The sequence below is a fragment of the Macaca nemestrina genome, chromosome 11 (genome assembly GCF_043159975.1).
Source record: "Macaca nemestrina isolate mMacNem1 chromosome 11, mMacNem.hap1, whole genome shotgun sequence".
Lineage (NCBI taxonomy): Eukaryota > Metazoa > Chordata > Mammalia > Primates > Cercopithecidae > Macaca > Macaca nemestrina.
In genome coordinates, this window is record NC_092135.1 from 123,085,018 (window position 1) to 123,110,751 (window position 25,734).

The 25,734-nt window shown below is 39.8% G+C and overlaps 1 protein-coding gene and 1 long non-coding RNA gene across 12 annotated transcripts in view; one reads left to right on the forward strand and one right to left on the reverse strand.

Annotated features, from left to right (window-relative positions):
- LOC105481342 (dedicator of cytokinesis 10) overlaps positions 1–25,734 on the reverse strand; it is a 281,662-nt gene that overhangs the window by 208,667 nt on the left and 47,261 nt on the right. Inside the window, exon 1 of one of the 7 annotated variants that reach the window (XM_071073453.1) lies at positions 13,873–14,436. The exons of 5 other annotated variants lie outside the window; for them this stretch is intronic. In XM_071073453.1, coding sequence (XP_070929554.1) covers positions 13,873–14,034 — 162 coding nt within the window. In that variant the 5' untranslated portion in view covers positions 14,035–14,436. Of the gene's footprint in view, positions 1–13,872; positions 14,437–25,734 lie in introns of those variants that run through there. One more of the 7 variants, XM_071073454.1, reaches the window with a different exon arrangement.
- Positions 5,660–25,734, forward strand: part of LOC105481326 (uncharacterized) — a 430,141-nt gene continuing 410,066 nt past the window's right edge. For all 5 annotated transcript variants that reach the window (XR_011610083.1, XR_011610082.1, XR_011610085.1 and 2 more), the window contains exon 1: positions 5,660–5,774. This is a non-coding gene — a long non-coding RNA (uncharacterized lncRNA). The remainder of the gene's footprint in view (positions 5,775–25,734) is intronic.

Here is a 25,734-nt window from a genome sequence, read left to right on the forward strand (position 1 = left end):
AGCGCCAGAAAATGACCTCCAGGAACTAAGAATAGTTTAAACTTTTGATTCATAAAACCACAGGGAATATGAATCAAGGAAGACAGTCCCAGGCAGGGCAGGTGCGAGGGCTGAGGAAGCTCAACCTCACACAACAGTTCTCATCTGCAACTTCCCCAGCCCCTCTCCCTAATTTCCCACTTCAATGCCTGGCCTTTGGCACACAGATGCTTTTAATCCATTTGGTATTGAGTATTTGGGATTTGGAATTCTCTGTAAAATGGTGATAATTTGATATTTACTGTAGAAGGTGAGCGATCAAATGAGATAGCTGCCAAAATTTATGAATTCTACATCAATAATTTCAAATCTTTACTGTTTTTACCTTCCCAAGGTTCTAAAATAACAGATTCAGTCCTAACTGACTAAGATAGTAGATTATTTTTTCCATACATACAGGGTCCATTTAAAACTCTGGTTACCAGGATAATGGATGTAATATCATAAACGAGTCTTTATCCAGCTACATGCTACATGGTATGTGTACATGCAAACATTTATAGTGCATATATGGATATGAACAGGGCTGAATGTTTAAAGGCAACACAAAGTGTGAACGTCTCTTTAACTGACTGTAAAACAAACTGAGCCACAGACAGATACACACTTAGAACCACCCCCTACACTTCAACCAAACAGAGGCAGACGATTGGGAAGGTGAACTCAATGTAGGGCTTGCCAAATCCAGGCAATAAGGAGGGCTGCAGAGAGGCACAGTATTGTCTGCGGAACCCCAGGGCAAAGCTGTTCCGCTGTGATGTTTTTCTACTTTTCGGCGGTCTCAGTTTGAAATTAGGCTCCTGGCTTTTGCCAAGGAAGGTTAAAAATGTGCACGCGTGTGAGGCAGCAGCAGTCCTCTCAAATGGGGGTACCAGATTTCTTCCGTTACTTTTTAATTCACTCAGCAATGATATCACTCCACATTCCTAACGTTTCTCCTTTCCATCTCCACCTTTATGAAAGTCATTTAACGTCTTTGTGATCTTTAACGACCTTAACCACATCTGTAGCAAATATCTTCCAAGAACAGATCTGAAAAGCTTCTGTAGGTGAACTTGGGCGATTCCAAAGGTCCTTACTGTTTTGTGATGAACAATATATGGTTCATAATTTTTTCATTATAGTTGTGCAAAAAGAAGATGTATTTGTGATGAGACTTTTTATTCCCCACTTCCTTGCAAATGAGTCCTCCAGGGCTGTTCACTGGTTCATTTGCCTGGAGGTCAAAACAAAAGCCTCTGATGCCCATTATGCCAGCCCCTGAAGATGTGATACTACCCCAGTTGCATTAATTACAGATTTGCCATGCTTCACTCAATTTTCAGAGCTAAAAGAAAGAAATAGATACGTGTAATCTTTAACTTGAAACCCATCAGCATTCTTTTCAACAGCATGGGCGAAAATGAGACAAAATATGATTTCACAAAAATGTGAAAGGACCAACATCTTTAAGGAAATAAAAACCAGGGTGGAGGAATGACACAGACTGAAGTGTCAGGTTGTTTTAGAGTGATAGAAAAGCAGGCTGGTTTTAAAGCAAACCTTTAAAACAGTCCCCTTTAACAACCATAGGCCACTGTAGTTTCACGCTTCATTTCTTTCCCCGCTCGGGGAGCCTCTTCCTTGCCTGCATCTCTCCTTGTCCTTGATCCCTTTCTCTGCCTTTTGGCTCACTCATTTCCCCCGGTGGCTTTCATTTGGGGAATATCACTGGGTTCACTAGCTTTTCCACTGAGTCCGCTTTTGAGCAACTCTGTTCACCTGATAAGTGTTCTATTTAATGTTCTAGTTTCCTTATTAGTGGAGAACTGAAGAGTAGTCACTGAAGAGTATCAAACTGAAGAGAACTGAAGAGTATCAAAATGTCTCCCCAGAATTAATCCAATATAATAAACAGTATGTTTCTACTTGTAGAAGTAAGTACTTAAATTTCTATGATGCAGGTGGGCAGCAAGTATTTTCCTCATTTTACAGATTAAAAACAGGTGCAGTGCCTCAGTGATCCAGGCACTGTGGTCAGCGTTTTTACTCAGTTTTCATTTAGATCATCAACAGCTTCGTGAGGAATCCCAATCATACTGCATATAAGGACACGGAGGCTCAGGGAACTCAGGGAATTATCCCAAAGTCCTACAGTTCTCAAATGGCACAACAAGCCTGATACCAATACCCAGATTTTGTCATTATGTGATTCTGTTTCTGTTCTAGCACGGCATTTCCGGATTCAGAGTTCTGCAAGATGACAGAGATAGACGTCTGTTCCCAAAATAGAATTCTATAAACCCTTCAATCTGAAGAGATTACAACCAAGCGATTTTCCCTTTTTTTCTCTTTGTTGTCTCTGCCGTGGGATCCATAAGCCCCCACAGTTGCATTGTTATCTCCAGAGCATCTGTTCTGCTCATTGCTTTACTCTACAGATTAACTTGAACTCATTATCTCTGTATTTAATCCTTAAAGGAAAGTCAAAAAACTAGTTTGGAGCAAGAATCCCTAGGACGGAATTGGCTTTCATCTCCCAGTGGATTTATTCCTCTAAGATAACCAGAAACTGGATAGAATTTGCTATGCTATTGACATTACTTTGTATTTTGTAGCTAGCATCTATGTAGTTTCACTTAAAATTGTGCACATACCTTGGAACTATAGCTCATTATTTCTGGATTAAGAGGAGGAAATACCATGTAGTTAAAAAGAATGTGGGTCTCATCATTTTGAGACCTGAACAAATACCCTTGTTCTGCCAGCAACTTTGTAGGAGCCACAGATAAGTCAATTGACCTGTTTGGCCCTGGATTTCATCTTCCAATGAGGCAGCTGGATGGTATAACATCAAATTTCTAGCATTTTATTATTCTATATAATCTGTATTAAAAAGTCTGACTTTTAAAGAGAAGTGCCATTTGAGCAGAATAATGCCACTGTATTATTGGATATTAAACAGAAAAATGCCACTGCAAGAGATCCCAGACCTGAGTCAACAGAGACAGGGAGGGCAGGAAGGGGGCATGGTCAGGTTGCAAGAGGAGAGGGGAGGTAGGTGGAGATTGCAGGTGAAGAGAGGAGAGGTGGTGGGTGGGATGGGAGGAATGGGCGAGGTTGCACTGTGTAGCAGGGCGTGCAGTGAAAGAAGTGGGTATGGCTGGACTTTCACGGGAAGGTGGCAGGTACACATTTGCCTAGGGCCACACCAGATGGGTGACTTTGGACAAATGCAGTAACAACTACACCTGCATAGTTCAATGCAGCTGCCACTAGCCATAAGTGGCTATGAAGTCCTTGAAGTGTGGTTAGTGTGACAAAGGAACTAAATCTTTAATTTTATTTAATTTTGATTTACTTTAAGACTCGAATATTTTATCCAGTAATTGGAAAACAATTAACTAGTTTTGGAGAAACTTTGGAATATGAGTTTACTCTTTCAACTATAAATTTTATGAAATCTGAATACTGAACAAATGTTTGTGATTAAACATTTAGCATCCAAATTGAAATGTGTTGTATGTATATAAATGTACACTACATTTTGAAGATTTGGTGTGAAAAAAGACTATCGAGTATTGTAATAATTTTTATATTGATTGCATGCCAACATAATAGTTTGGATACATAGGTTTAAAGAAAATATACTATTAAAATTAATTTAATATGCTTTTTTTCTTTTTCAAATATGTTCCCTAGAAAATTTAAAATTACATATGTGGCTTACATTACATTCCAACTGGTCAGAGCTACTCTGTGTGCTTTAATTTTGTCCTTAACTATACTGGAATAAAAATCACAATATCCTTCAGAGTGACTGTGGCAAAAGAAAAGAATACCGAGCAAAGTTTGTAGCAAAGTGACCATCAGAATTCGAAATGATCAACAAATAACTATTATTTTTGGACATTATTTCCATGTTTACTTCCTCCAACTATTTATAAAGCAGAATTTTAAGATAATCTGTGGGTTACTCAGTTAGTTCTCATAAAGTGTATGAAAGCAAAGAAGGTTCTTGATTACCCAGTGACCAATACTAAGGATGCAGATAATCTACCAAGTGAATCCATATTCTTTCCACCTAATGTATTCCTACTTTCTACCTTTATGACCCATAAGATATGGCTTGCATTCATTCATTCATCAAACCCTTGATTGAGTACCTATTGGTAGAAGAATCAAGATTCTGTAATTTTGCATTCTTAAGTTTCTTAATGATTACAAATCTGTAATAAAAAAAATCTACTCACATTAAAAACATTGAGATAACTTTAAAATTACACATGAGATACAATCTATTCTCCATCTCTAAATTAGTAAGTTCAGTTGTACCTACTGAACTTAAAATGCATTCTCTCTCACCTGATTTTTGACTTTTCTTTACGATTGTGGTGGTTTTAAATTCTAAACATTCAAGATTTTGTTCCTTATAATTTTTAAATTTGGCTTAATTTGAGAACAACAAAATTGAAATTAAACGGTTAATTTCAGTTGTATTAAAGGATGCAACATTCCTTTAATAAATGACGAAAGGAAAACAAGAAACTAAAAGTTAAATTTTGGAAAACTGGCAATTAGTGGATAACACAAAAGAGAACTCAAATAAACTTATATTCTTTGAATAATCTATTTGTGTGAATAATCTATTCAGTATTACAGTACTCCCATAAATAAGCTAACTTTGAGTTTCCATTTCCACACATTTTATGAAGCACAGATTAAGTTTCTGCTTAACAGTTCGATTCCTTTTTTCTATAACAATCCTTTAACGTAAATTAAGTTTGTAAACTTTTCTTTCTTTCAATAAGACAATATATGCAATAATAATAGCGAAAACTTAGTGAGTTCTTACCAAGTGCCAGGCACTCTTACAGGTCCTTTACGTGAATCCACTCAATGAATCCTTAAAACAACCCTGATAGATAGTATGGTAGGCAGAACAATGTCCCTTTAACAACGTGCATGTCCTAATCCCCAGAACCTGTGCCTATGTCATTTATATTGCAAAGTGTAATCCAGGCTGTAGATTGGAATCAGCTAACTTAGAGATGGGCGAGGAGCCTGGATCATCCAGGTGGGGCCAATGTAATCACAGGCGTCCTTAGGAGTGAACGAGGAAGGTGGGAGAGTCAGAGGTCAGAGTCGGAGAGTTGCTGGAAGACACTATGCTCCTGGCTTTGAAGATGAACGAGGACCACAAACCAAGGAATGTGGGCAGCTTCTAGAACTTGGAAAAGGCAAGGAAACAGATTATCCCCTAGCGCCCCCAGAAAGGAATGCAGCTCTGCCAATTTTAGCCCAGTGAGATCCGTTTCAGATTTCTGATGGCCAGAAATGTAATACATGTGTTTTAACTGTAAGATAATATGTGTGTTGTTTAAAACTAAGTTCGTGGTCATTTATTACAGCAGATATAGGAAACTAAGGCAGATAGGTACCCTTACGACTCATTTTACAGACAGGGAAGCCAAGCTATACGGAATTTAAATAACTGACCCAGAGATCACACTGCCAGTAAGTGCTTTTGTAAGTCACTCAGACCCACACACCCTGGTTCCTCACCCATGGCAATGCAATGTAAATCAGGGCTGGCATGTGGCATTTTCTCACGTGGTTTCTGGGTACGGAGTGTTTTTCTCTTTCTTCTTAGCATCTATTTATCCTCCAGGTCTCAGCTCCATTGCCACTGCCTCAGGGGAGGCCTTCCCTGACTGCTTTGAGGAGGTGCGATGTTCAAACGATGCAGTTTTAAGGTAAGGTAGAATGCAACTCTCAAGGAAGTACTTATCATGATTACAATTTTCCATTTGTTTGAGCTTTGCTCTGCCACCAAACTGTAAGTGCAGGGCAGCAGCAGTCTATTGTCATCTGTGCCTACCAAATGCAAGATGCAATTGTCTCAGTTGTTTACTGAATTTCTGATGTTTAGACAATCTAACCATGACAAACTCACTGCATGCAAATTGAATGTATTGGGCATGGTCTTAAAAACTAAAATATGTTCCAACAGAATGAAATAGATTTGGAAAAATGAATTTCAAAAACCTTAAGCTTTAGCCCCATCAAAATAAATTAGTTCCATGAAAATAAAATCTGAGAATAAAACAGCTATCCACAAGAAACTTATTGAAGGCTGACAAAAATACTGTGTTTATATCTGGTTTGCCAAAAGACACATTATATCCTCAATTGTATTACTCGGTTTTCACAAAGTTTTATTATATCAAAGCCTGGTGTTTAGAGAAAATCCTAAAAACCACTCTTCTAGAAGGCAAAGAAACAAAACCCAAAACAAGCATACCAGTTTTTTTTCTATATTTGATTATGTTTTAAAAATTAACAAACGTTTTATTAGCAGTAATTTGTTGGAGTCTATACTTTTTCTAGCCATAAAACTATGTGTTTTTACTTGGTAATATGATGTTTTTCATCTTCACACTATGATTTCCCCCAAAACACTTACATCCACTAAAGGTATAATGTTCTATATTAACACACACACACACATATATATATAAAATATGTATACATAAGTATATATATGTGTGTATGATATGTATTTATCTATAGCTCTATCTACATATAGTTGAATTTGCTTTGTTTTTGATATAAGTTTCTACATATCACCTCCCCTGACCACCATACCCATATCCGATTTTCTGCTTTTCTTTATCACTGTGTTGGTTTTGGATTTTAAGCTGTTTTGTTTTTTCTTTTTAGACTTTGTGTATTTTTTCTTTGCTTCTAATCATTTCTAAATTTGGTACAATTTGGAGAATTAAAAAGATGCAAGATTATCTGAACAAGATGATACAGGATGTAATCTGAGTTTAGTAAGCCTTTGCCTCAAAGATTTATGTTGCTAATTACTAAGGCTCTCATTACATTCAATTAATTCTTTTACCCAGAGAGAAGCCGTTCAATTCATTTGTCCATTTTCTGTGGCTTTGGGATTCAACTCAAAATTAGTTCACAAGGGAAAATAACTAGCAAAGATACTCTGTGCCTTAAAGCTCCATGTTATACCCATCTATGGTAGACCGTTTAAACTCATACTCCATGACACAGGCTTTCTTTCCCAGGGGAATCTGATAATATTAGTATATTCAAGATTCAACCTCACTGAAATGAAATAGGAACATTAGCTCAGGATTTAGAAGGTCTGGAAATTGTTTCTTCTTCATACATACACTCAAAAAGATGAAACTAGGCAAAACATGTTAACATTCTTTGATAATAAAACTTTATTAGGTTAGGATATTAAGAAGAGAGTCAACTTATTTCCTTTGGAGTAGTTTCCATAGTTTCCATAGTATGTCCCTCTCTGGTCCTGATTGTACTCATAGGACACAAATTAAACAAACGTATGTTCCAAATAATACAGAATTACTTTTTCATAAATAATTAATTTCCTTCATTTAACTTGCTTCCTTATACCAGCTTCTCAAAGTACTTGAGCAGGAAAGAAGAATTATTGTCTCCTACAAGTGGGGGACCCAAATGTGGAGATTTTTTGAAGGTCAAAAAGCAAATGAAGTAGAAGCTTGATAACACCCTCACTGGCCTCTCTTGTTCACTGTACCACCTTTTTTGGGGTGTGGAACAAATACAGTGAAATCCTAATGTAAATCACCTCCCTGCATTACTGAGTGAGTTACCCAATGGATAAAATGAATTCTCACCAGCACAGTGGCCACTGTGGATTTCTCATAAGCTATGTGAGCCTGCTGACCTGCAAGACTCCATCGCTTTATGATGTGAATTAGTTTACAATGTGATTCTACAAAAGTCACAGGAACAGAAAACCAAACACCACATGTTCTTGCTCATAAGTGGGAGTTGAACAATGAGAACACATGGACACAGAAGGGAACATCACACACTGGGGCCTGTTGGGGGGTGGGGGGAAAGGGGAGGGAGAGTATTAGGACAAGTGCCTAATGCATGTGGGGCTTAAAACCTAGATGACGGCTTGATAGGTGCAGTAAACCACCATGGCACATGTATGCCTATGTAACAAACCTGCATGTTCTGCACATGTATCCCAGAACTTAAAAGTAAAATAATAATAAGAAGGAGAAGTCGATATTCCGGTGCTTCCAACAGACAGGACAGATAATAGTCCCCATTTAGCCAACTAGGAGAAATGAGTCAGCATGTCTAGGTCATCTGGGCTTTTATTAATATTAAGTGACAGACTTGAGACTCTGACTTGAAATCCAGAGTTTATTATTCAATCATAGCAGTTCTCAGACCCTCAGGTGAACAACAGGTACCCAGGGAAAAAGCCAAGTTCCTTTGTATCTTGTCGGGGGCAACAGAAAATACACTGTAGAGGCCAAAGTTTTTTTTTTTTTTTTAAAAAAAGGTTCCTTTGTGGTTGAGGCCACATTATTCACCAGACAGGGGTCAGTAAGCATTTTCTGTAACTGGTCAGAATACTTTAGTCTTGGTGGGCCATATATGGTGTCTATATCTTTTTCCCCATGCCACCAACCCTTCCTCCTCCTTTTTGGTTTTGTTTTGTAACAATTTAAAATTGTGAAAATCATTCTTAGCTCAAGCACTGTATGGCTGCAGGCAGATTTTGACCCACAAACTGTATGGTTAATCAGAGTACTGGATCTAGCAAATTCTAGGGCACCAACAGAGGACTTGTCAGGGAGGTCTTGGAGCAGTAACTGCAATTCTCTTACTCGGAAATGTCTGCCATATAAGTGCACACATCCTTGATTCCCAACTCACTGCAAATTTAGGCTATTTATTGTTAATTTCCTGCCTTAGACCAAAATTCAAGACAAAGCCATATTTGGCTTGGTGTATATGCTAGATCTTTGGCAGTCCTAAATTTAAATTTTATGGTTTCTACTATTTCAGAGAAACCCCAGAATGTTCATGGATTTTAAAGTTTTTTTTCACTTTTGAGTTCAGACCTGTGAATCTGGTGTGTGGGTATTGGTCATATAACCAAAGTGAGACTAGTAGCCTGACCAACACTTGCTTTTCTCTCTCCTCTTATGCCACCTCTAAACTCCACAGTGTGAACAGAAAAACATTCTCTTTTGGGGGAGTGGGGAAGAAAAAGACTGAACATGAAGCTAACTTCTGGGGTTGGTGATGAGTAAATGACATAAGAAATAACAGATATTAGCCGAAAATAGTAAATCTACATAAATTGAATTAGTTTCTGAGACCTTTAACAAAATATGCTCTAAAGGAAGTAAAAAAAAAAAATCATGAAAGTTTCTGTTAATTCTCCCGCCAAAAAAAATTGAGAGATAAAAGTAGAGCTTTAAAGGAATTTCTTCATTTTTCCCCCATTAAACTTGACTGCATCGTAATAGGCCATTGTAATGGTCTCAGATGTCAGGATTCATGTGTTTCTTTTAAATAAGAATCTACATTAGTTAATTTTGATGTTTAGCAATTTCTCTCCATTTCGGACTATATAAACTAGACTACAATTATGCCAGCCCTAATCTTATCTCTGCACATAGATTCGGAACCTAGACCACAGGAATGAGACTCTTTGATACAACTTTCCACTGTGAAGTTTTGAATGCCAAAGGCTTGTGAAGGGTGTCAGTATTCAAAGCCATGTATTTATCTTGGCAACTTTCTTCATCCTTAACTTACTCTTGGACATTTCAATTAAGAGTTAAGTGGGCATCTTGATCAACTGAACTTTGCATATTAGTGCCAGCTGCTGAAAAATATCAAATAATCAGCGGACGCTTATTTAGCTTTGAGTCTGTAAACGGCTTTGGGCTGGGTACTAACGGAGCAAGAAGGAAGCTCAGAGGCTAGGCAGGGTGGCTCACGCCTGTAATACCAGCACTTTGGGAGGCTGAGGCGAGTGGATCACGAGTTCAGGAGTTCAAGACCAGCCTGGCTAACGTGGTGAAACCTCATCTCTATTAAAAATACAAAAAATTAGCAGGTGTGGTGTCATGTGCCTGTAATCCAAACTACTTGGGAGGCTAAGGCAGAAGAATCGCTTGAACCCGGGAAGCGGAAGTTGCAGTGAGCTGAGATTGCACCACTGCACTCCAGCCTGGGTGACAGAGCAAGACTCCATCTTGGAGGAAAAAAAAAAAAAGTACGCTTACTTTCTGCCTTTGAGGGTCAAGGTCAAAGCAAGGAGACCATTAATTAGGAAGTGATTGCTCTGGTAGATGAAATTTCCTGTCTACCAGTGAGATAAGAAAAATATGTGATCAGCAAGTAAATAAACAATTATACATTCAATTAAATAGGCTGAGATGTGTTAGAAGGCAATGCATGATTAACTTTCAAATGGATTTATACACTATAAATATTATAGGAGATTAGAAGAGACAAAGATCCCATTTATCAATCATTTATTGATGTTTACACTGGGCTAGGCTTTACTCATCTTTATATAGTTCCTTGAAACTCCAGACATATATGCAACTTCCTACTTGACATCTCCGTATATAGACCTAACAGGTATTTCAAACTCAGCATCCTTAGGGTGAGCTTAGATTCTCTCTCTAAACCTTCCACTCCTGTGTTTTTCTCTCTCTGAATGGCAGCTTGGTTCTTCTGGACATTCAGGCCAATATAAGCACAGTCAACTCTGACACCTTTTCCTTTTCCACACTTTATATTCAACTCTATTCGTTCTACTTTTGAAATCTATCCAGAATCTGACTACTTTTCACAGCCTCAGCAACTACCATCCAGGTCTTTGGCTGGGATCATTGCAACCGCTTCCTAATTAATGGTCTCCCTGCTTTGACCTTTGACCCTCTATGGCCAGAGATCCTGTTACTTCATTGCTTCAGGGCCTCCCAGTTAGTGGGGTTATAGTTAACATAACACTCACTATTCACCAGTCACTGTTTTAAGCAATTTGCACCTATGAACATACTGAATTCTTACAATAACCTTACACTGGTGGGTACTGTTACTTTTTACATTTTATCAGTGAAGACACAAAGACACAAGGAGGACAAGTCATTCATCAAGATCACACAGCTAGTGAGTGGCAGAGATACCACTCAAACCCTGACATTCTGGCTGCGTGACCCAGGCTCTTAACCTCTGTGCCTGCCTCTTCCAGCGGCTTGCTTTCTCACTTGGAAAAAGCCTAGGCCTTCCTGACAGCTGTGTGTCTGACATGATCTGACCGCGTTGCCTCCCTGACCTTGCCTTCTACGACCCTCTTCTTGGCTCATCTGGACACGCTGGCCTCCTTGCTGTTCTTCTAACACCCCAGGCTTCTTTTCACATTAGGGCCTTTTGCCTTGGCGGGTCCTTCTGCGTTAGGCATTTCCCTGCTGAAAGTGGCATGGATCATTCCTTTGCCTCCTTAGGGTCTTTCCTCAAATGTCACTTTTCAGTTGGGATGTCCCTGATCACATCCCTATCGAACATCTTACCATGACATCCAGGCACTGTTCTAAGCACTTAACACTTACTTTATGAAACCCATACAACTGCTCTAATTTGACAAAATTGCTATCCTCATTTCACAGTGAAGGGAAAGAGACACAGATGTTAAACAGCATGCCCAAGGTCACACAGCTGGTAAGTGATGAAGTCAGGATTCCAACCTAGGCGCTCTGGCTCCAGAGTCTGTGATCTTACAAAAAAAAAAAAAAAATCAATATATAAAACTTGGTGACTAATGGGCAGTGGGAAAGTGAGTAAAAAAGAAAAAAGTTTGTTCAGAAGCTTAGAGCCAGAGCGAGAAGACGATTAGCCAATATAAGAACACCACACTGGAGGAGGAGAAGGGGTGGACAGTTTAGATTATCATCTTCCAGAGCCATGTTTCTCAGAGTGTCATCCAAAGTACTCCTTCGTCAGAATCAACTGGGAGTGCTTGCTACAAGAGCAGATTCCTGAGCTCCACTCCACATCTGCTCATATAGAGTCTTTGGGGTCAAGAGCTCAAGGATTTGCGTGAATGAAAACTCCTAGGTGATTTTGAAATACACTAAAATTTTCAAATCACCATCTTGGAAAACAGAAAATATTTTCATTGGCTAAAGTTTGTAGACTAAACATCACAATTGTAGTATAGCATTTCCATAACAACAAGACTGGCAAAATGTTCTATCACCTTCAAACTTTGCAACTTAGGGTAGGGACTTTGGATGGGTTTGTTCATTGGCGGATTCCAAGTGCCTGAACCAGTGCTTGGACCGTCGTGGGCTGGCGATAAATAATTAGTGAGGGGGTGAATTTTGGAGTGGCCCAGAAGAAATTTTCAAGATGCACAATGACTTTGTATGAGCACGTTTTACTCAGAGTAGTTCCAGATTTCCATCAGACTTCTTACATAAATTCAGTTTATCTGTTTTATCATGATTTCCTTCGAAGTGTGAACAGACTGGAAAATACACTGGCTTTTGGAATCATTGCTTTAAGTGTGACTCGGGGAACTGGCATTTAGCAGCTGTGTGATGTTAAGATATTCAACCTTTCTGAGCCTTTAGTTTCCTCATTAGTATATTCTTCATCACCTTATTTAATGTCATAAAGGTATTATATGAATCAAAAGGATCCTTGGAAAAATATTATGACTAGCAAATAGCTTTTTAAAATTTCTCAGTTATTTTGAGGTTTTTTTTTTTTTTGCAAATTTCTAGCTGCAAAATTTTATAGACTAACAAAATTAGAAAAATAAGACTTACTGGTATAGCATGAGCACTGCAAATAGTTATAGAATGTGTTAATGTTATTAACAAGAGTTAAACTTGGAAAACAAAGATTTCTTTGACAATTGAACTATTTCAAATCCTTTAAAATTTAATTTGTGAAAACTTGTGGGAATAATAAACATGAAACTATTCCTATTTAGTGTTTCCTTTCAGAAATAATCACAGCCCCCTAGTTCAAGAACAATATTGCTTTTTGAAAATAAAATATTTGTTGAAGAAGTAGGCAAACAATGTTATAGTTTAGTATTCTGTCACTCAGAGGCATAGCCCAAGCCAAATGACTTTCATTTAAGAACTTTTAGAGTAACAGGTATTTTTCATTCATTATTTACTACATCCTTGATATCTCAACATTGAAATATAAGAGAAAAAAGTCGATTATGCTGAAGCCACCTAGACTTCAATGTCTCCTCAATTTTGGAGACTTTACCATACTACCTATTCTAATTTCAGTGACTAAGCAGATCTCTTTTTAAACTTAAAGAAAGAAAGAACTGTATCCTCAAATTTATTCTTGCTGATCAAACAGATGCACAAAAAAGGAACAACATTGTTTACTATAATTAAAGCACAGACAAAAGTGTAATTTGACAAGCGGCAAGAAACAGCTTTCTAATGAAAACACTATGCATTCTACAAAATTCTTAATTCTTTATTCTAATATTGTGCCTAAGTTAAGCATTCTGGAAAGGCATTTCCTTTGCAGAATCAGAAAGAAAAGCCCCAAATATCCTGAAGTTAAAGATCCAACTATGAGCATCTATACAACTTCAGTGGTTACATGTGATTTAAAAAAATGCCCATTTTGGGCTCTTCTTTCAAATTATAGTTATAAAATAAAATCCACTCACTTAAACCAAACTCCAAATTTTTCTCTTATTTTCTGCACAAAAGTTAAATAACAACATGCAAAACATGAGGCAGAAGAGAATTTCTAGTAGACCGAGAAGCTGCAGTTTCATGACATAAAACAAGAGGAAAATACGCTCTTTGGATGATAGAAATAGTTTTGAAAGATTTTCCCCAAATAGTACTTCAGAGTAGTAAACTCTAGGTCACACATGTCTTTATCTAACGCTGAACACCAACACCCCTAAACTGTAACCTCTCTATAATAACAGTTCAATCCACTGAGGCTGCTTTACCACGGATATCATACCATTATGATGAGGGTTCTGGGTCTATTCATTTCATCGTCACTTTCCAGAGGCAAAATTTCGTGGGATGGTTCCTCTTGGCGTCGTCTACAAATGTGTGGACAGCTCCTCTGGACCACAGAACGAAAAGCTTGAAGCAGAACAATGCTGGCAGTGCAGCCCATCGCTGCATCCTGGAGCCTACAAAATAACTTCTATGTTGATGCTATGTTTGCAAAACAGTGGCTCCTTGTCCCTGAAAACAGCCTACACTGCAGCTGCAGCCGGCTCACTCTCCAATCACTTCCTTGAGCTCTGATCATCTGATCATGGCCAAATAGCTTGGATGCAGAGATGGGAAAGATTTGATCCACGGAAACTGAACACACTCAGGAATATTAGAGCACTGCGCTCAGAGAGTATTTCTCAATTCACGTCGAGAGCATGTTTCCTGTTCATTACAATGAAGCTCTTCCATTCTCCTTTCAGAGGTCTGAATCAATGTATCTTTCCCAGTCAGACACACAAATGAATTACTTTTTCAGATCATACAGCTGAAAACCTGACTTTACACTGACAATTTTTCCAGAGGCAAATGAGCATCATGTCAAGAGTGAAAATGATTGTTTTTTATAAACATAAACACTTCCTGAAGGAAATTTCGCTGGACATCTCACTGATTGAGGTTTTACTTTTCATGGCTCATAAGTTCCAGAAATGAAATTGGCTTATCTGAAACATAGAGTTCACTAGATCAAGATGATTTAACAAAAGCATGCACGCATTAACCAGCCCCGCGTGAGAGACACCAGTGTTCCCCTGTGATCTCCTTTCAATAGTATGGTTGTTCTGTTCCCACACATGCAGTTCTGCAGCCTAATACATTTTTATATTTACATAGGCGGCTTGCAGGGCTGAAAATATCTGTTTTACTGAGGTCACTCAGCAAGCTCCGCCAAGCTGACCTCTTAGAAAAAGCAGCTGTAAAGCATTTTAACATCCTATCAATAAGAATTCAAGGCTCTGGGAAGGACTTTAAGGTCTTTGGTAGTTAAGAGTCTAGTATTCCCTGACTCCTGCGAGACTAGTCACTTAGGAAAGAACCAAAGAGAGATGCTTAGAAATCACGTGTCCTTTCTGGAATGGCCTCAACATCTAATGGTATAGTGAAAGAGAATAGGGCAACAGGGGCTGCTTGCACTAAAAATATCTCATGGAAAATGGATTTTGCTTACAAATGAGGAAAGTATGAAATCCCCAATAGAATTCAATGTCGGGATCTTTCTGCCAAGCTAATTCTTCCAGTGTAACTCTTGGAGATTCAAAGAAAAAAAAATGTTTTCTGTGGTTTCTGGGCTCCTTGGCGTGAAGGGTGCTGCAGGAAGTTTGAGGAAGGATTGTTTTGCTATAACGTGTGGCTGCCCCAGCCTCAGTAAGGTTGTTGCTTTCGCGGAAGCATCTAGCGTGATGCTCAAATACGCATTAATTGCTCAGCAATCTGTCACAACACAGCATCGTTTTAATTGGTATGTTCGCCCCAGAGAAGTAAAACATGCTTCTTTTTCTTTTCTTTTAAGAAGTTACTGGCTGCCAGTAGTTTTTCATCTCCCTCTGTTTTGAGCAAATATATTTTAGTGCTGCTGGAAAAAGAAGGAAAAAATGCTAATGATGCTGGCAAGTCCCCTACTCCCTCTGGACCTCTGTCAGACTGCCCGGGTGCTAATCTAAACCATTTTTCCTCTAAACAACTAGGGCATTTACTGAAGAGAGGCTACGATTTAGCCTGTCTGGCTTGTGTGTATTGAAGATCTATATCTAATGGTGTCCACTAGAGACAAAGTGCAGAGTGGGCTTCTATGTTTGTGAATGTGTCTTCTCAAATAGGACAGTTCCTCTGGGCTCTCTGTATGGCAGTGCCCACCCCCACCCACTTACTCCCATCCCCCCAGGACGTCTCTCTCTCCAATCGTTTCCGTAGGTTCTCATCATCTGCTCATGGCTGCGTAGCTCGCAGGCAGCAGGCGGCTAGCTGGAAACGCTTAAATAGTCCACCAGCCCCAGTCAGAAACTGGAGAGAGAAGACAGATCCCTCCGCTCTCCACCGTGGGCTTGGCAGGCATGATGGACTTCACATCCTAAACTCCTCTCTAACCATCTCTCTCTAAATCTGGCTGACCTCCGGGGTGGCTTTTGGAATCAGATGTTTTGGCAGATGCCAAAGTCTTTAGGGAGACAAATGAGATGCTTTCTAGCTATTACAGTCCCGCCTGCATCGATCCCCTCTGCCTGAGGAATTCACCCCTATTACTGACGGGCTGCTGACAGACTCTCAATATTCTCTCTCTCTTGCTCTGTCTCCTCTCTGTTAGCCTCTGTTATCAAGCTAAAGGAACGTCCAAGGACTGGTTACTTTGGAATTCAATACACACAAGCATTATCCAGTGGACAAGAAATACAAAGATGAAACTCAGGGAAGAAGAGTTGAGGCCGGGCGCGGTGGCTCAAGCCTGTAATCCCGGCACTTTGGGAGGCCGAGATGGGCGGATCACGAGGTCAGGAGATCAAGACCATCCTGGCTAACACGGTGAAACGCTGTCTCTACTAAAAAAAAAAATACAAAAAACTAGCCGGGCAAGGTGGCGGGCGCCTGTAGTCCCAGCTACTCGGGAGGCTGAGGCAGGAGAATGGCGTAAACCCGGGAGGCGGAGCTTGCAGTGAGCTGAGATCCGGCCACTGCACTCCAGCCTGGGCGACAGAGTCAGACTCCGTCTCAAAAAAAAAAAAAAAAAAAAAAAAAAAAAAAAAGTTGAGTATGTTCTCCAACATTTTCTCATGAAAGATTCCAAACATGCAGCAAAGTTGCAAGAAAGGGGTTGGGTTCTGAGCTCTATGTTTTACATAGTAAATTGAGCTGAAGATGGGGTTGGGTTGGGGGAGACACAGAAATCTACCCAGAGACATGTCCATGTTTCCGTCATATTTAGCAGGCATGTTGACACACAGGCCCCCCCCCCAACTTTTTTTTTTGAGATAGAGTCTTGCTCTGTCGCCCAGGCTGGAGTGCAGTGGTAGGATCTCGGCTCACTGCAACCTCTGCCTCCCAGGTTCAAGTGATTCTCGTGCCTCAGCCTCCTGAGTGGCAAAGACTACAGGCGTGCACCACCACACCTGGCTAATTTTTGATACACAGGAAATATTTTAAGATTAGGTATAAACTCTTCAGCAGGTGTCTGCTATTTTTATTTGAACTATTAATATGATGAATCATTAATTTGGCCTCCAAACATCAAATGTGCATGGCCTGACTAATAAATGACCTTTGGAGATTCTTCTTCACTCTCTCGTCTGCCTTCTTTCCCTAGTGGGGTCTTATTTCATGATTCAATAAGATGTTTATTAAACCTGAAATGCTAGAAACAAGATTTTTTAAGTAATTGTCTTGGATTAGGAAATAATGTCACTAACAATTCGTAAGGTTAAATTTTCCAAAGAAGTGCTGGAAGCTAAATTTCATCCTGGGTCATTAATTATATATTATTATATGTTATTTTATATATATATATATGAATTTATTCAGCACTTATGAAATCTTAAATTGATGTAAATATTCTTGTTTCAAAGCAGAGATAGCCGTGTTGTGTAGATTATAGTAGCCTTAATGCACATAGCAAATGGAAGGAAGGACAGAGAGAGATGTTTTTAACATCTTATTGACCAGGGAGAAAGACATATAGGAAGAAAAAGTAAGGCATTTCAAGAGAATAAAAGGAGGCTAAGGAGAAAAAAGGAAAAAAAAAACGAATGAAGGGGCAAGCAAAACCCAGCAAAATCGTACTGAATCCTAGGAGGGTTCTGGACTCTGCCTCAGGGGTCCACCTACCCAGCTGCAGACTATCCATCCTTCTTCGACAAATCTTGACTAATGAATTTAGTTTTCAGAGCACTTTTCTAAAATCTTTTGGCCTAAGAATCATTTGGCTGTACATGTAGATATCTCCACCACTGGGATAATATGTCCAAAGACCTTTTTACAATAGGCAAGGAAATACATATTTAATTTAAATAAATAATGTCCATTGAAAGTGTTGGACCTTCCCAGCTTTGTTAAATAATGTAAGAGCCGTGTGTCTAAATCTATAATCTATTGCAAAATACCTGCCTCTATTTTGACTGTGTCAAATTGGACTGTGCTCTGGCATGATGGAGATGAAGCCTATATTCTTCTCCTCCCCAAAAGACCTGGTGCATCTGAGTCTTCTGACACATAATGCTGACCTTGGATGGGGAGAGGTTTTCTGCTATCCTCTATAAGGCATCAAATACACAGAAACCTACTGCTAATAACACATGCTTGTCTTGTAAAAACAAAGATGAGCTTAGATAAAATATTTGAGAAATAAAAAATTGAGAAATGAAGCCTGACAAAATCAGCCTCAAGGACTTTTTGGATATCCCTGATGCTATACAGCTTGGTTTCATTTCTTCACACACTGCAAGTTTCTGGTGGGTCTATTTCAAGACCCTCATAAGGTCATGATCAGAACTTATTTATAAAGATAAATTTATGGAAAGGCTAAGAGTTTAAGGGTAGAATTATGTCCCCCCAAAATTCATATTTTGGAACACTAAGCCCCAGTGTGACTCTGTTTTGAGATAGAGCTTCTAAGAAAGTAATAAGGTTTCATGAGGTCATAAGGGTGGGGCCTTCATCCTCTAGAACTAATGTCCTTTTAAGACGAGGAAGAAACACCAGATATCTCTCTCTCTCTCTCTTTTCATGTGTGTACAAGGGAAAGGCCATATGAAGCCACAGTGAGAAGGTGCTGTTTGCAAGATAGGAAGAGAGTCTTCACCAGGAAACAACCCTAAGGGCACCTTGATCTTCAACTTCCAGCCTCTAGAGCTGTGAGAAGATGAGTTTCTGTTGTTTAAACCACCTAGTCTGTGGTGTTTTGCTACAGCAGCCCTAGTACCCTAGCAGACCAATACAAGGACCTTGCTTGGGAAAACCATATTCTAACAGTGAAACCTCAAGGGAATCATCACCTCCTCAGAGAAAGGTTCTTATTTCCCCCAGGTTGAATTAACCCCCACCTTCCTCCCTGCTTCCAAAACACAAATGTTCAAGAGTCACTTTTGAAGTATCTTTTTGCTGCACCTGCCTGCCCTCTGGCCAGCAGAACATGGTTTCCACATTTGGAGTCTGGAGGCCCTGACTTGTAGCTCAACGTGGTGTGTGGAGTACATTTTTTTTTAGCTACCTCTTTCCCCAAATCCAACTGAAATGACAACAAAGCAGTATAAAGGCAACATATTGATTACAACAAAATGAGAAAAGGTGGGAAACTTTTTCGGCAAATGAGAATTTTTGAGCATCTCTGAAGGATAAAAAGTGAATTTGATCACATTGATTAATAACTAAAAATGAAGTATTTAGGAACAATTTACAGGCACAGAAAGAGGATACAGCAGATGGCAGCCATTGCTCACAACAGAGCCCAAAAGGGGTCCAAGCTCTAGAAAGTAGAGGGTGGATGTGAGAAAGTAACTCGATAACTGCCCTTGGACCCTGTTCTCAGCACAGACAAAACACTAGAGCACCTGTCACCAAATATCCCAAGAAGTGCAAATACTTCCAGAATACCTAGCATAGGTGTCAGCACCTCAGTAGAACCCCTCACTATTTTGACTTTGGCCATTGGGGATGGGGTGTGTATCTAGTAGGCCTGCTAGACTGGCTTATATATCCTGAAATGAAGACTGCAGTTGGTGCACCAGTCAACATAACAGCTTGTCCACAGGTCAGTCTGACCAAGTGAAGGAGAGGATTCAAATGTTCCTCCTCTCCCCGATCCCAGGGCCAGAAGGCAGAGTACTCTAGCTCCCCAAACTAAGGAGATCTCTCTTAGTTTGGGTTAATTTATGGTGAGACTGACAGAACCTACAGTCAATATGGACTAAGCATCCCGGTTCAAGTCTAATTTGTTGCTTGTCCAAATGACCTGGTGGAAGAGGTGGCCAGCAGAGCACAGTAGAAAAGCTCACAGTGAGCTTCAGAGTCAGCCTGACTCATACGAGTCACCTAACCTCTCTAAGCCTCAATAGCATCTGCTCTAAAATGGAGATCATCCTTTACACTTTCAGGATATTGGTGGGAAAAGAGCAACTGCAAAGACCAACATCGAGCCTGGCCCATAATTATTCAGTGAACAAGCGTGATGCTGCCTCTGCTAGGGTGATAACAGAGGCTTTGTCTCCTCCCTCTCAGCTTTCAGGATCAGCTTAAAGGTGATACTGCCCTGGAAAAGCCTCCCCTAACAGGCCTTGCTTCACAGCCCTGAACCTCAGTCCTTATCACTGTACCCTGTGGGTTTCCTTTCTAACACACCAGCTATAATTACATCCTGATTGATTTAATTTTTAAATTATGTCTTCCCTCTCTGTAAGACATAGGATTGTGCTTACCTTGTTTGCTATATATCCAGCACCCACCTTGGAGTACACGCTCAATGAATAATAATCATGATGATGATACCTCTAAGAAAGCAAGCCCTTATGGCACTCGCCATGTGCCAGGCATAGTGCTAATGAATATTTATACATCAGGATACATTTACACCTCCCTCTATGAGGCAGTGCTGTGATCATCCCTGTTTTACTGTTGAGGAAACTGAGGCACAGAGAAATTAAGTGATTCCCTCAGAGAATCACAGCTAGTAAGTGACAGAACCAGAATTAGAACTGGCATGTAGCAGGGGGTAGTGAGGCAACCCTGGAAAATTCCCTTTGAGAGCTGGTCTGTCCCTCACAGCAAAGTCTATGACTTTTTCTTGGATGACAGTTTCAGAAACCAGCTAACAATTGAGCAGATGGTTTTAAGGTGATGATTTAAATTGCATTTTGATGGGAATTGAAACCACTCTTAAATGTAATGAATTTGATAAATGAATTTTTTTAAGGTGCCTTGTTTACTGTGTGAAGTGTTCACTGGCAGCAGTGACTTAACTGCCTAAATTGGCTGTCAAAGCATATATTTAGAATACAGAAATATAATGGGCTCCCTTTATCATTCCTTGCTTCCCCCTACATGACACAAAATGTTGGTTAACACCAAAATGCCCCCAGAAAAGAGGCTACTTTGGGTCCCATTAGAAAGAGGAAAATGAGCCATCATCCCAGGACACTCTGTGAGCGTGGACTTGGTTGCTGGAAGACCTGCCACTCACTCTTGAATCCACTGGAGGCTGACCCTGGAGAGTTGGATGACAGCTCAAACATGTCACTGCTGCAGATGGAACCAGCCACTTTCCTTCCTGGGCTAGTGTGAGGATCTAGGGGTGACCATCAAGTTGGTGGGAGCTCAACTGCCTCGCAATCTTTGTTTCATCTTCCTTCTCTACCACAAATATTCTCTGTGGAGTCATGCGATAGGAAGAAACACGGGGACTAAGGCAGAGGGTAGGAAACCTCCATCTGCTGATTTAAGCTATAGCACTGCCTTTCCATGACAGCTCAGAAATGATTAGTGGAATGAATGAATTAATAGATAATAAAAATCACACCATCATTGTCATCATTATCATCTTCATCATCATCATCATCAAGCTCTTAATCATGTTGGACTAAATTTTCCAGAAGTTCAGCAATTGTTCCTAAACAAAAGTGACCCAAAGGAGGAGAACCCCTTAGATTGAAAGTGGTAGGGAATTTTGCCCCCAGTCAGTAAAACCAGGTCATGTGATTTGGTCATTTTCCAGGGCAAGATTAGTGAGAATCTTTTTCCGTGTCTGTTTCCAGATGGGTAAGCCCCTCCGCCAGGTCTGAACTCAATTAAATGGCTAGGAGGGAGTTAATCAGTGTCTTCTTAGCTGAAAAGTGGAAAACACAACCCGATGAAGTAATTCTTCCTAGGTCCCAGTTACCCTTTCTCAACTTGCATCTCTGCCCCTCCTACTGCTACCTCTAATCAGGGAACTGGGACTTAAGTTTATTATGATAATAACCCGTGACCTCTTTTGATCCCCCTGCAAGTGTGATTTGTAGAGACCTTTTCTTTCGGTTTCTCTCTCTTCATTTTCACTTAATTATAGTGGTCTCCTCTTTGCAGGCATCTTTCCCATGTGCTGACATTTATTGAGTTGTACAATTAATCACTTTGGAAAAAAGCACACTGTTCTTTTGCTTTAAAAATCAGGTGCTGCTGCCAAGCTTTCCTTTAACTTCATTTTTCTACCTTTGGCATTGGTGCAGCTGAAAAGCAGATTATTCTTTTGTGGGTACATTTAGATGCATCAGAAAATTATCTTTCATTGCCCTCTAAATCAGCTTCCTGCAGAGTGCATAGGTAATTTAAATGTTCCGTTAATAACTTACCTTTCTCAGGCATCTATGTTTGATTGAACTCTCCTCAGCTCATACTAAACCTTTCTTATTCTTAATAAAAGGTAGTATAGTGCAGCACTTAGGCATCAGGAAGCTGTTTGCCAAAATGTAAATCCCTGTTGAGCTGTTTATTAACTTTGTGACTTTGAGCAAAAATTTTAAGCCTCACTTTCCTCATCTGTTCAATGAATGAATATTAATGAGGATCTAATATCCACATAAAGTGCTGGGCCCAGTATCAAACACACGGTACAAATTCAACAAATTCTAATTATTACTGGAAAAGAGAAAGTCTAATGACTTTTAAACACTGCTTGTTTTCTCCCCACTTCCCCAGTAAGTAGGTTTTTTTTTTTTGTTTGTTTGTTTTTTAATCTCTTCACTCTTCTTTTCCCAGGGACACACAGTCTTCTCTGAGTGATAGGGGAATGGGTGTTGCATATGTCTCCTCTGCGCTTTGAAGTTAGCTCCCATGGTAATGTGACACAAGTTCTAAATCCCCTTCCCTGTTATTTTTCATGAGTAAACAAATTTAAAATAATATAATAATACCTCACTTACCCTAAGGTCACTACTTTTGCAACATCAACTATGCTGATCATAGTCAAGTACTGAAAAGGGACAGAAACAACTTCTCCAGAGCCAGAAAAGGATGTCATGAGATTTATTCTGTGAAGCTAATGGGAGTGGCTTAGTGAAGAGGTCTTTATATCCTCATGGTTAACACCATTACCTTATGCAGGATTCTAAAGAGCTTGCTGAACTAAGCTTACAGTGACTTTTGACCAGAAGCAATATCATTCTGACCTGCCCTGGTCCAGCCAATGTCTACTGGAAGGATGTCCCTGCTGAAGGCAGGTGGGATGAAAGATTCTTCAAGGGGTTGTGGTGGGCCCAGCTACAAAGCCAGCTCACCAAAGACTCAGCCATCTGATGGAGCTGAGGCCACATACATAGGGAAGGAATGAGGGTGAAATAATGCAGCCTAGAAAGTGATTCACAGTAATAAGCATGAGTTTTGGAGTTGAAGAGATCTGCCTGTGTTTGAATCCTAGTTTTGTTGTCTTGGAACATGAATTCTCTGAGCCTTATTTTCTCCATTGGCTAATAAGAGTAAGAAGAACCCTTCTACATAACTGTTGTAACAAAGGCACATGGTACAAAACACTGGCATAAATAGTACATGATATCATTCTTTCACCATTATCATTATTACAACTATTTGTGTTATTATCATTGCTATTCCGAGTTAGTACCAAAGAGGGTAGATAACAGTCCTGCAAATCAAGGCTCAAAGTCAATAAAGCCATGTGGAAACGGTAACTCAAACAGAAGAGAGAGCCTTGGCACTGGAATGAAGTGGCAAGGACAAGAGAGAGGTGGGACAGGAAGTTTCCTTGACTTCTCTTCACCAACTCATGGCTGAGTCAGGCTAACTTAAAGGTATGAGCCACCCACCAAAGGAAGGGACAGATGACAGACAATGTGAGAAAATGGAAAAGAAAAAAAAATCAATATCCACAGTATCTGGGACTAATCCATGTTTGGGGAGGTAAACACTAGAACGGTGGATATAAATTATGGTGTTCTACCCCAGTACAATGGATGAAATTGATGCATTAGGGAAGTGACTGATGCATCAATGACTGATGTTTGGACTTTATGGTGGGGGTGAATATGGGAGGAGTTGTTACTGGAATATATTCACAACAAGGACACTAATGCATCAGGAAAAAACAAATTATGTCCAAGTGGCCTTGGGTTCAGGAGGGAGAAATCTGTGACACATTCTAGATCAAACTTCCACCAGCAACTGCTTTTAATTTTTAAAAGTTAAGTGATCAAATTGGGCAAATTATGTTATCTTCAAGAGTTAGTTATGTGAAAAATATTTTTGGATGACATGGGATAAATGAGCTATTAACTGTACTCTCTGTACTTGTTCTATTTTATTTTCTGTGTTCATTTTTCCCCCTTTGAATTGTGGCAGGAATTAACCACCCACGTCTTAAACATTCCAAGTTAAATCTAGTTTACAATAATCACGAATTGCTTTCCAAACATGAAAATGGCAGTCTTTAAAGTCGTTTACAATGTTCTTTCCAAATCAATTTTAAAGATAAAAAGATAGCCTGAGCTCAATTTTACATTGTTTGCCAGGACTCAGGGGAGACGCCCAACGTATCATTTTAGGGTTGGTGCAAAAGCACCCAGCTCCAGGGTTTTGAAAGGAAACAGGGACAAACCAAAGTTTAAGTCCAGCAGGAATAGGAGAAGTAGGCAATATTCAGAAGATTAACTTGATAAGCTAATGCTTAGCCTCTCTTTACAACCTAAACTGCAGGATGTGGATTCTTAAAGTTTTTGTTCCTATTATCTCCAGTTTGTGCTACTGACAATTGAAGCCACTGCAGTTCCCAAGAGGACATGTGCAGCCTTCCTTCTTGTGTGAAGAGGTGGGGAAAGCAGGGGATTGGCTTTGGGCTCTAACACTAATTAGGACTGCAGACAAGTCTTGTCACCTTTTTCTCTGGATCTAAGTTTGCTTGTCCATAAAATTAGAGGGTTAGAATAGATGACATGAGTTCTCCTAGGTGTAGGATTCTGTAGCTTTATCTAACAAAAAGATTCAGATAGAACACCAATGACCAATGTGTGGACTTTAAGGTAGAGGTGAAGACAGGAGTTGTTGCTGGGATATACCACATTCCTCTAATGATATTTTTTTTTTGAAGGCTATAGTAAACACCACTAACAGTGTCATAAAAGAGGTAGGAGCACTGAAAAGTGAGGTGTGAGAGGAAAGAACTGGAAATCAGGCAGTGGAAGGAGGTCCTACCAAGCCCAGAACAGTCATGCCAGTTAGCTGTAATATGTAGACGGCATTGCCCTGTGGTGCAGGTTGATGGAAGGAATACTAAAAAGACTCACATGGTCTTTCTTTGGAAGATATTTTTGCTGTCCAACAGACCTGAAGTTACCATTTCCTGGATTTGTGACTTTTTGGCAAATGATCTTCTGTTCTTTGTTTCTGCAGTGGAGAAATGGGAATGATAGTCATGTATTGTATTAGATTCTTATAGGATAAGGAGGAGTAAATGAGATAATCCAAATGGAGCACTTGACACAGCACCTGAGACACTGGGAAAACCCAGTGAAAAGAAAAGCTGTTCTGGTTATGGGCTCCACCTGGGAGCATCCACAGTCCACAGCAGCTCACGAAGTGAGTCAACTGTGCCTTAGTCATGAGAGAACAGAGAACCTCCTAAAGTGGGAGAAATCACTGGGCTCCCAGCATTTCAGATGAGAAGAATGCAAGACAGGATGCAGGATATTCATGTTCATCTTTTAGGCAAAGTATTGTTATCCTGTTTTATTTTCAAGTGCAACTGAATTCTGGCTGTAGAAGGCATCCCCCATCCTCCATCCCCAAGCCCACTCTGTCCCCTACCCAATGTGGCCAAGCTGACAGAGGGCAAAGCTGCAGTTCCAATGGAGGTTGG